The following is a 12,159-nucleotide window of genomic DNA, read 5'->3' as shown; positions in this document are numbered from 1 at the left end:
CAGGGGAGGCCTTTGCCCAGCAGTGGGACACAATGTAGGCTATAGAAAAAACATGTAAGTTCCTTACAATGGTGGTGGTTTAATTTTACAATAACTTCTTAATGTTTAGAGCTGTTCGCCTGTGGAAAAGTCTGTCGTTACACATTAGGTGTGCAAAAACTCTTCTGAGCTTCAAAAACTAACTTGTCTCTTCCATAGTGTGCCCCTGTGTATATTAGTATATGTATGTATATTTTTTTTACTATTTTGGATGTATTACTATATATTTATTTTTTGTTTCATCTTTATCAAGCCAATTAGATAATTGTAATTGGGCTGTATGAAATTGAGATTTATAACGATGTGCATCACCACCTTTTATGATTAAATTCTGATAAGGATAAGGCCACCGGTTGTCTGTCTTTATTTTGAAGCAACTAGAGAATGGGTGAAGATTGGAACGTAAAAAGAGCGTACCTGTGTCGCCTAGCAGGAGGACGTCCTATCGGAAGACCCAGGTATAGTTAGAGCGACATGGTGGAGGCGGATCTGCGTGAACTTCGAGTCAACAATTGGCGTGGAGTCGCACAGGAGCGAGAAAAGTGGCGCTGTCTTGTGTCTGAGGCCAAGTTTCATTTTGGGTCGCTGAGCCAACGGAGTAAGTAAGTTTTTTTCCTTTAAATTGTACCTGTCTTTGACTGAGGTGTTCAAATAAAAAGTATTCTATTTATCTATCTATCAGTCAGAATGCCTAATTAAAACAGAATATGTCAAACTCGAAATAAAAATAAACGAATAATTATTTAAAATTTCTTTAATAACTGTCTGAATCTTCATCCGAAGATGAGTCACTTTCACTAGAATCTTCTTCGTGATATCCATAGCTTTCCATACATCGCTTTTTACAACTTTTTCCAAGGGCTTTCTCTTTCGCAGTAACACATTCATGTTTTTTGCATGTTTTCTTGCTTGCAGATTTACAAGCTTTATTACATTTTTCGAAGGATGCCTTTCGGCAAGCGTTTTCGAGTTTATCACGTAATATGTGGACGTCATGGGTTTTGGTATCGATGTTGGTGACGTTTGTCCTTTCCGCAATTTTTGGCTGAAAAATATTTATAGCTATTTAATTTTTATTGCCCAATACATAACAATACAAATAGCGGACTTAATGCCGTAGGGCATTCTCTACCAGTTAACTAATGGGCTAAACCAGAAAGAAATTAATAATAACGAAATTGTTTTTGATAGAAGTGTCTGACAATAGTGCAACGTGTTGTTTATAAACAGGATGAACGCTTAGAAAATATCACTAAATATTATTTTGTAGAGCAATAAGAGAAAAAAAATAATTGTAGCACTTCGTTATGCGAAATAATATTTTACGAAATAATTCAAATTAATGCAATTCATATCATAAAACAGTGGTGGCCGAGTAGATATGACGTCCGACTTTCAATCCGGAGGTCGCGGACCAATGAGTTTTTCGGAACTTATGTACGAAATATCATTTGATATTTACCACTAGCTGGTGAAGAATTTTCGGTGAAGGAAAACATCGTGAGGAAACCTGCATTACATCTGCGAAGAAATTCAAAGGTGTATGTGAAGTCCCCAATCCGCATCGGGCTAGCGTGGGGACTATAGCCCGAGCCCTCTCGCACATGACAGGAGGCCTGTGTCCAGCAGTGGGACGTATATAGGCTGAATTATTATTATTATCATAAAACAATCCAAGTTATAGATAGCCGATATAAGAAGTGAACTATCTGATCAGGCATTCAAACGCCGATTGTGAGATTTTGTGTTGGATAGACCGTTTTATGTTATTGCATTTATGAACACTTTTGACGTTCCAGGAGATACTATCTTGATATTATTTTTAATTCTAGTATCCTGTAATTATTTAATTTTCGAATTGATATTTTATTGATTATGTCTTTGTTTATCTGTTTTGACGATCTTAATATGAATTCTTGTAGATTGACATGCCTGCAATGTAAAATGTAATCTGTATAATGAAATAAATAAACCTAAATCTAAATCTAGATACCTATGTCACGTCCAATAGAAAAGAACCTTAATAAAAACAAAAATCAAATAGAAATGCTACTTGATTCGATTATTTATATAAAGGAGAGTATATAGATAACGGTAACAGAAATAAAAAAAAACTAACGTCTAAATATTAATGTACAGTCAATGTATTAAATATCGACACAGACAAAATGCCAAAAAATATGTATACTGATGTATATTGCCTTATTGCCTATACATTGAAGTAGTGTGTACATATTTTTGGCACTTTGTCCGTGTCGATATTTAATACCTTGACTTTTTTTTTATATCACGACGGTGGCAAGCAAGCATACGGCCCGCCTGATGGTAAGCAGTCACCGTAGCCTATGGACGCCTGCAACTCCAGAGGTGTTACATGCAGAACTGAACAGTAACTTAAAATATTTGACTATCTACATACCTTTTTAAAGTCGCTTATAGCTTGTAGACATGTCATGTCTAATAATCCTTGCCTTGTGTAGTCAATGAATTGTGCTGTGAATTAAAGAAATATACAGCGTATATGAAGGTTCTGTAGCCAAATGTCAAAAAACGGAACCCTTATAGATTCGTCATGTCCGTCTGTCTGTCCGTTTATGTCACAGCCACTTTTTCCGAAACTATAACAACTATACTGTTCAAACTTGGTACGTAAATGTATTCTATGAACCGAATTAAGATTTTCATACAAAAATAGAAAAAAAAAACAATAAAATTTTGGGTTCCCCATACTTAGATCTCAAACTCAATTTTTTTTTTCATCAAACCCATACTTGTGGGGTATCTATAGATAGGTCTTCAAAAATGATATTGAGGTTTCTAATATAATTTTTTTCTAAACTGAATAGTTTGCGCGAGAGACACTTCCAAAGTGGTACAATGTGTGCCCCCCCCCCCCCCTGTAACTTCTGAAATAGAATGAAAACTTCCACCGAAAATTGGTTTGAACGAGATCTAGTTAGTAGTTTTTTTTAATTCGTCATAAAATTAAAAAAAAAAAATTCTCAAACCCATACGTGTGGAGTATCTATGGATAGGTCATGGGCAAGTCCGACTCGATACGATCGCACCGCATAACCAAAGGGTCTTAGTGAACATACTTTTATAGGTGTTATAAAAAACGGACTACTTCTATTTTTCCAACTAAAATAATTTATCAAAAAATGTAACACTACTCCCAGCCAACACAGATTAGCTGAATAAATTTTGCGTAAAAGCAATTCTTTTGACTTTAAGCTGGATAAAGTATTTGTATAACTTCTGTGTAAGCGCTTATACAGATGATATTCAGGCAATTTGGGCACAAAATATCTTGCTTCAATTTGGATAACATTTGATTAATAGCCATAGCAGCTGAATAAATGTACAACACACTGAATATCTTCTGCATAAATTCTGATTTTTCTTTAGTCCAGAAATTATACATCTTTTATGCAGTTGTTAATTTGTGAGTTCAGATATTCAAATGATATTCAAGATTCCGATCTCAGGAGTAGTTTTATAAAGAAATTATGCAAGTTAAAAAAGTAAAAATGTATTTTTCATTGTGACGAGATTATTTTGTGTTACTTAGTTCACAAAATTCTAATGGTCGCTGATCATGTCTTCAAAAATTTGGTAAGTAAATTGTTTCATATATTTTAAGTAAGTTTAAGGTGAATTATATAAACGCATGGCACTTTACTGTGAATTATCAATATGATTAATATAAATTTTTTTGAGCGCCTTAAGATAAAGCTACAATTTAAAAGGTAAACAAATGTAAAATAATATTTAAATTAAATTATCTTTACTTTTTATCAAATTTCAGTCCCAGCAAATAATGAGAATCAAATTTTGTATGACTGCTTATGTTTCCTACACACTAAACAAAGTGTTTCATAAGATAAATGTTGAGGATTTTTATAAAAAGAGGTTATGTCGAACGTTAGTTAATGGCGGACGGCCAATTTGAATAAAAGTGTCTATTTCAGTGATTATGTAGCTTATTTCACCATAATAGTTCACATGCGACTACATATCCAGAAATTATTTGGTTTAAAGTACAATAATTATACATTTATCAGAGAAAGGTCTTAAATTACATAATTCAGTATACTCTTATTCAGCTTTTTCTTTCTTTACATACTCTCGTGAACACTTTCTTCTTATTCCTCCCGTTCTCTTTCTTTTTTTCCATGAATCATTTACGCTTTTGTTATTATTTTTCTGAGGAGGTATATTGTTGATGCAGCATTTAATTATCACTGTGACACAAAATGGTGAAATATCTGGATATAAACATACGATATCTTCAACTAACCAGTTATTTGCTGCTTAAGATACCCACATTTGCAACTGATATTGTTTTAAGCTTAACATAAAGACAATTGTACGCTTATAGCGCTATAAGTTAGGTAAAACAAGGAGTTTATTTTCAATTATGCAGATGTCAGCTGTGTAAAGAAGAAAAAATCTAAAATATTCAGCATCTGAATAAATTAGTACCATTTCGTACACTATGCAGCTTAAAGAAAATATTTTGTCTAATATTCAGCGTTTTGCTGTTTAACTGCTTTGCTTAAATATGTTATACAGGAAAATGCAAAAATTTCAGCTACTGTGCAGATAATAGCTTTTTCAATTACTTTTATTTGAATATCGCTTGTTTAGCAGATTCTACTCTTGATTACTATTCAGCTTGAAAAAATACCGCGAACTTTATACAGAATTTAGTAAGCTTACAACATTATTTTAATTTAAGAACTCTCTTATTCAAAATAAAGCCATAACGTCAGCTGTGATACAAAAGTAATAAAGCTTGACACTGCTTATTGTGGTATATTTTCGCTTCTATCTGGCTTATGTGTTGGCTGGGCTTGGTTTTAACTCAAAACCTTGCATTTAATGATGCGGCGTCACATCTGTCACAAGTGCCTATAGACCGCGGGCCAGGAGCATATATCGTCATTCATCGCCTCCTGGCTGATACTTTGTCAGATGATAGTTTAGATGCTGTTTTAAATAAAATAAAATAAAAACCGTCAGCGGGTTGTACAGTCAGCATCAATAGTAGCGGATGAAACAACGCGCCAAAAGTATCTGATATTCCGGATAATTTTTCCAAATATAGATAAATCTCTAAAATTTACATTCAAAAGTATATCTTTTACCGTCTTAATTGTTCTACATATAGAACCACCTCATTTTGTTAAGCTGTTTCAGAATGGTAGATACTTTTGATACCTTGTTTGATCCGCTACTTTTGATGCTGACTGTATCACGGTGAAAAACGTCAGCTATTCACATAAACATGTAAATATAATGTGTAAATTGCGTAATCCGTTTATGAAACGCGTGATCGAATGCGACATGCAAAGTTAAATGATTTATAAAAAAGCGGCCAAGTGCGAGTCGGACTCGCCCATGAAGGGTTCCGTACCATTTATGACGTATTAAAAAAAAACTACTTACTAGATCTCGTTCAAACCAATTTTCGGTGGAAGTTTGCATGGCAATGTATATCATATATTTTTTTTTGATTTTTCATTCTGTTATTTTAGAAGTTACGGGGGGGGGGGGGACACATTTTTCCACTTTGGAAGTGTCTCTCGCGCAAACTATTATTCAGTTTAGAAAAAAATGATATTAGAAACCTCAATATCATTTTTAAAGACCTATCCATAGCTACCCCACACGTATGGGTTTGATGAAAAAAGATTTTTTGAGTTTCAGTTCTAAGTATGGGGAACCCCCAAAATTTATTGTTTTTTTTTTCTATTTTTGTGTAAACATCCTAATGCGGTTCACAGAATACATCTACTTACCAAGTTTGAACAGTATAGCTCTTATAGTTTCGGAAAAAAGTGGCTGTGACAGAATCGGACAGACAGACGGACATGACGAATCTATAAGGGTTCCGTTTTTTGCCATTTGGCTACGGAACCCTAAAAAGTAAAGCGCTTATATTTTACATGTTAATGCGACCAGCTGATGTTCTTACCACCGCAATTTATTTATCGTATGGCATATTAACGTAAATATTTCAAACAGCTAAATAAAATAATTATAAATCCACAATCAGGGTCTCAAGCCACGAGATTGCACCAGGTGTTAATTTAAACAGATCTTCCGGGGGAGCCTGACAAAGTGTGCAAAGGTCAGCGCTGTATAATATCCTCGATGGTTTGAACCTCTTCAAATCACCACAGTCGCAGAGCGCAGAGTCACGCCAGCCCGATTTATGGCGAAAATAGTTATAGCGCCCGTGACCTGTCCTCAGTCTGTTTACACGACACCAGAGTTTTCGTGATAGGCCAAAACTGTCTGGTTTCGCTGTGGGATCCATGGCTTGTAGGGTAGTTCCAGCAGTAATTTTGCTCCACTCGCACTTCCAGCTCTGTTTGAGGTCAAAATTCCTCAGTTTTTGGGCTGTATGCATGCTGGGTGGCGAAACTTAAGGCCACCACCGCGATACAACCGGCTGACGATTTTTTTAGTAACAATAGCATCTGAACTATCATCTGACAAAGTATTGATACGTTTGGTCATGGAAATCTGTCCCTGGCTCGCGGTCTACTATGATGTATGAAATACATTGCCGCTCAAATATCTTGTTTAAATTAATTATGATCTGATATTGGAGACTAAATTGAAATAATCTTTCAGAATCGTTTTATAGCACTCAACCTACGCCTAGTTTACATTTTCGGTTATATCGAAATTACATACTGTATAATAATTATGTATAATATTGTTGTCTGAGTAACCACAACACAAGCCTTAGCGGGAAACAGATAGTTAAAACTTATTAATATAACACCTCAAAGTAATACATATTACCAAATACTTAAAGCCAATCGGCTGCCAGTACTCCTAGCGAGGGCCGATTGACCCTCACCTAATACAAGTAGGTATAAAAAAGGCTTAATGGATATATGTAAGGATATCCTATAATTTTATACTACTCAATAAAAAAATATGTCACTAAATACCTCCAGTTAGTTCCTCATCCCGATCATGATCATCATTTTCTGAATCATCATCATCATCATCGTAATCTCTAAAATGCTTATCATGACGAACATTTTGACCTCTTTTTCCGTTGGGGTTTTTAAACTCCTCGTCACAAGCATCAATGCCATTTTGAGTAAAGTCGTTGTTGAATTTACTTGAGCATTTTCTCTCCTTTTTGCAGATATCTGTTAGGACATCTTTTAATGCCTGCGAATTTTAACACATATGTATCATTTACAGATAACATGTACACAATAACTAGGCTTGCTTCAAAGAGCGATGGGAAAATGTTGAATGTTAAAACGTGTTCAATTCAATTATTTTTCTTACCATTATTTATCTCTTGAATTCAAGAACGACCTCGCCTGTTTTTTTATTTATTTATTGTCTTCTTCTTCTTCAACCTAGCGTTTTCCCGGCCTAGCGCCAGGGTCCGCTCTCCTACTTAATCTTCTCCACTTTCCTTCTTTTATTTATTTATTGTATTTACTTAAAATTTAAAAAGCTGTTTTTCGGGAAATAATCATTGTTAACACGTTCACAGACAATACGTCGTGAGACGTAAATGAAGAGCCTCGTGATATTATGGCACCACGTCTGTAGCCGATGATTTTTACTTTGACAAAACTGATATCCCGTCCACAGACGGCGAGATTTCATAGGATTGTAATAAAGACAAATATCTTGTGTCATTTTAGGCACAACAAAAGGTTTCTTAGTGTCACAGAAAAATCTTCAGAGTGACTTACCGACGTTAACGCATCACCACTATCAGCCAGGAAGCATGCTGCGGTACGACTCGACTGAGGGCGTTACGGCTATAGACGAGATGCCGTATCACAAGCCTCTTCAATGTATGAAGATGTATACAGACTGAGCTGTCAATATGTGACACAACTTTTGTAGATAATGCAACGTGGCAGTCCGTCCATGCACGGGATAACATCTTGTATTAGGGTGCATGGGAGTATCGTGAAGTCATTATGCTTCTTAAAAACGTAAAAGATTTTTAATATTGATATGGTCACTATAAAATGTTGTTAGGTTAGCTAATTTTGTAATAACTTAAGACAGAAGTAGGGACTCTTAAGTAGGGACTGAATAAATTAACCGACTTTCTATTACATGGATCTCACAACTTTTAACGGTAAAAGAACTGAGTTGCGAGACTTGGTTTTTTACAAGTTACGTTTTTGATAGCATGGAATTTACTTGTGCCAGAGCAGGCAATTTCGAGAATGTGCTGTATCCGTGAACGTGTGTGTGTAAAAGATTATTTAAGTAGTTATCTATTTAAAAAAATCTGGACGCTATTTCAATATTTAAAACAGAGTCAGGAGCATTCAAAATTATTAAGTTCAGCACAGAAGCTATTAAGCATCCAAGTTTTAACAAAGTCCAGTACTCATAACCACATCACTTTATGTATTGGTCAGCAAAATTGATCAGGGTGTGATGATGCTCGCGCTGATCCAGTTACTTAAATATTCTTCGACGTAAATCCAGAATGCAGAATTTCGTTACCATCACTGTATATACTACGGAATGCTAGTGAATGCGGAATATATAAGTCTAAGCTTACTAATAAAAAGGTATTTTGACTCACAACGGCACTGCCCCTACACTTAAAAAATATTATATAGTCAAATTAATTACTTTTTTACATTTCCTATTGACAAGTTTGGTGCAGGCATCACCAAGGGCTTGTCGTAGTGATTTTGCTCTTGAAATTTCTTCTTGCATCACTTTATGCTCTTCGAAATCTGAATTGGGGTCGGCTGCAATATCCGATTTAAACTTAGAAGACTCCGTTGTGCGCTGCTAAAAATATAAACATGTCTTTACTCTGAATTCAGTCGTTTTCAAATTTGTTTTCTTTTTTTAAATAAGTTTAATTAACGAGATCCAGACGACTTAAAATATTCAAAAGTCATGTCGTCATAACTGTTGATTCTAACTGTGAAAAATATATGTAGGTTCAAAAAATACATTGGTATGATGCAATTATCAATAAATAAATTTTTTTGAATACCTTCTTTTTTGTTGATGGAATTTTCACTTCATTTGAATGAGGTGTTCGTAGCTGATTTGCATTAGGATTTTTATTACTATCTAAATGAATCACTAATACTTTTTTTACATCTTCTGAACCTTCACTTTCTTTTGGATTACCTCTAAGTATTTCTTCATCTACATTATCTTTTTGAGTTATCTTTTTGTGCTTAAGATTTTCTTTTAATTTAATTGGCTTTTGTGTTGTTGAACTTTGAGATATTATTGTAACAAATGTATCTTCTTGTGAATCTGATGAAACAGTGTCTTTTTTACCGAAAAGTTTTTTATCCCTTGGCTTCCTTTTGTAATGTGTCTCATTCGTATTATTTTCAGATGATTCATCAGTAAAGAATAAAGTCGTACCTTCTAATTTGAGAGGGTATCCTAACGGAATCTTAGTATCCCTGGAAAAATGATCATCCTTGTTATAAATTTTCTTTCCCTTTGGGGTTTTTTTCTTGTGTATCCCACTGACATTATCTTCAGTTGATTGATCGATATCATATTCAGTAGCACTAAGAGTATTTTTTGGTTCTTTTATCTTATCTTTTGCTCTGACTTTATAATGTGACTTCATATTGATGAATTCATTTAACGTCTTATTCGTGCTGATTTTATCCGTATCCGTGTGAGTTAAATGTTTAAGTAAATCGTACTTTTTCATCAAATCTTGTAATAGAAGATTCACGAGCGATATGTTTTTTGAAATCTCAGAAAAAATTGTTTCGTTCGGCTCAATTTCGATATTGTGGACTACCTTAAAAAATAAGTTGTTACTTCATGCTATCCAAGTATTTCAAAAGTATTTTTTGAATATTTTGGACTTTCCAATTTTTTGTGCATTTATAAAATAAACACTTACAGGAATGAAAACGAGAATAACGAAAACTCCAATATGCATAAATTTTAAAGCCATTTTTGCATTCACGCATAATTCTTGAAACAATATCAATATTGAAACGTTACGGTTGTATAAACTATAAAATATTTTACTAACATAATATTTTATTGTTTATTGCAAGTAATTTTACGACAGGTTTAAATATAAAGACCAGAGTTTCATTGATACACCAACTTAGAACGTCGTACTCAATTTTTTTTTATTAGAATTTGAAATGTTAAAACGAAAGTGGTCCCGCGCGAAATCACCTTTTCATACAAACGTAGTCCTCATTTTCCTCTCTGGATATTAACATTATAGAAAATATTTTGACGCAATTTGTTGTATGTCAACCACAGCTATGTCCCTAAATTAGTTTTTTCCCGAATTTTCAATTTATATCGGATTTAGAAGCATTTAAAATTTTGTATGAAATCTGTTTTTCGCTCCTAATTTTTATAATGATACAAAAATCGAAAAATGTCAAACGTAAGGGCATAGCTATGGTAATTTGTTTCCGTAATTGTATTTTCCAAATTGTCAATATTCGAGAGGCAAATGGGGACTTCGTTTGTAATGACAATCGGCCGTCCTCTTTCCTCTTAATATACCGGGTGTGGCCTGTTACAGGAGCAAAAAATTAAACTGTAGGCTGTACTTCTCAAACTGACCAACATTTGTTCAGCAACATTAAAAAAAAACTTTTATTTTGATTTTTAGAACACTTTAAAGTTTATTATAAGACGCAATGTATTGCGAATTTTGTTAAGTTTAAAGCGTGACAATCAACGTCAATTACATTATGACAGCGTACATTGAAGGTAATATTTATTTTGTATGAAAAATAGGAAGTCTAAAGAATTCATAATTTTGAAAAATCGCTGAATAAATGTTGGTAGTTTGAGGAGTACAGCCTACAGTTAAATTTAATGCTCGTGTTACAGGCCACACCCGGTAATAGTAAAATATTAGTCCTACCTTCTTAACAATATCTCATTACAAGTACATAAAAGCTTTGTTACATATCCGTGCCAAGTTTTGTTTGATAATAGGTACGTTTGTATATAACTAAAGACCTACTGAATATTTAATATTCAATTAAATACATTGACTGACACAACATATCATATCACTCACGGAAGTCACTAGTAAATTGCAAATCGTAATTCGGATTAGCACCGAACTTGATCCACATAATAAATTAATAATTTAGTACTAATATCGGATTAACAAATCAACGAACAGTGCATGGCATGATAATGTTGAAACTTAAATAAATTAATCAGAGTAAAAATATTTTTTTTTTCAAATAAAGAAATTAATTTACATGACGTATTTTGTAACTTCATTGCCGACCGCTCTGGCCTAGTGGGTAGTGACCCTGCCTATGAAGCCGATGGTCCCGGGTTCAAATCCTGGTAAGGGCATCTATTCGTGTGATGAGCATGGATATTTGTTCCTGCGTCATGGGTGTTTTCTATGTATTTATAAATATTTATATATTATATATATCGTTGTCTAAGTGCCCTCAACACAAGCCTTATTGAGCTTACTGTGGGACTTAGTCAATTTGTGTAATAATGTCCTATAATATTTATTTATTTTTATTGCAACTACAATAATAGGACAGTACAAGTCACAGAACTCACAGAATATTCATCGAGTGGACGAGTTGCCTAAGTGTGCATGCGGGGGTGCGACGATGAGAACTATTATAAGGGAAGAGCTTAAAGCTTTCTTTACCGACTGCGATCCTTCTTGTCTTGTAGATGCCGTCATGTCCAAAACGAGCAACCTTACACAATTACTGAATGAGATTCTAAACACCCAGGCTGGGCTATTAGCTAAGCTAAATGAATTCACCACCCTACCGTCATCTGTAACACCGTCTAGCACAGGGAAGAAAACGCAGCCGGTAAATATATCTGCACATTTACCACCCAAACCTGAAAGATCTAAATTGAATTTGCCTATTTCTACCACTGGCAACTCCGATGGTAGAGTAAACTCCCCTAACAAATTAACTGCGCCTAGCCCTAAACAACAACACCACATTCCAGACAGTACTCCCCCAGTTCATTCAGAACCTGCAACCAAGAAACAGGATAACGACGCAGTCTGGAAAAATGTGCAGTACAGAAGAGGGCGGATGTCTAACACACCTTCCGATGGAGTTCGTGATCGTAATGGTA

General features: G+C 34.4%; 1 protein-coding gene across 2 annotated transcripts; it reads right to left on the bottom strand.

Moving 5' to 3' along the window:
• Positions 1-775: 775 nt before the first annotated feature.
• On the bottom strand, positions 776-9,880 carry LOC133531042 (uncharacterized). Of its 2 annotated transcripts, none has more exons than XM_061869135.1 (5): positions 9,065-9,880; positions 8,689-8,850; positions 7,011-7,239; positions 2,459-2,532; positions 776-1,084 (listed from the first exon to the last, which is right to left on the bottom strand). In XM_061869135.1, the coding sequence occupies exons 1-5, from the start codon at positions 9,749-9,751 to the stop codon at positions 794-796; spliced, it is 1,443 nt and encodes a 480-aa protein (XP_061725119.1). In that variant the 5' UTR covers positions 9,752-9,880; the 3' UTR covers positions 776-793. The 2 variants fall into 2 exon arrangements, with proteins under 2 accessions (XP_061725119.1, XP_061725118.1); XM_061869134.1 differs by having other exon boundaries at positions 8,689-8,853; positions 9,065-9,879.
• Positions 9,881-12,159: the final 2,279 nt, after the last annotated feature.

The sequence above is a fragment of the Cydia pomonella genome, chromosome 24 (genome assembly GCF_033807575.1).
Source record: "Cydia pomonella isolate Wapato2018A chromosome 24, ilCydPomo1, whole genome shotgun sequence".
In the NCBI taxonomy this organism is placed as follows: domain Eukaryota; kingdom Metazoa; phylum Arthropoda; class Insecta; order Lepidoptera; family Tortricidae; genus Cydia; species Cydia pomonella.
The sequence above is the reverse complement of the archived record's forward strand: the minus strand, read 5'-3'. Positions and strand labels throughout refer to the sequence as shown.

Bases quoted from the DNA above. Each gene is read 5' to 3' on its own strand.
- LOC133531042 (XM_061869134.1), bottom strand. From the start codon at position 9,751: ATGAAAAAGTACGATTTACTTAAACATTTAACTCACACGGATACGGAT. The intron at 7,240-8,688 runs GTAATTAATTTG...TAAAATTCGCAG, and splicing joins TCAATAGGAAATGTAAAAAA to GCATTAAAAGATGTCCTAAC. The intron at 2,533-7,010 runs GTATTTAGTGAC...TTTAATTCACAG, and splicing joins GGATGAGGAACTAACTGGAG to CACAATTCATTGACTACACA.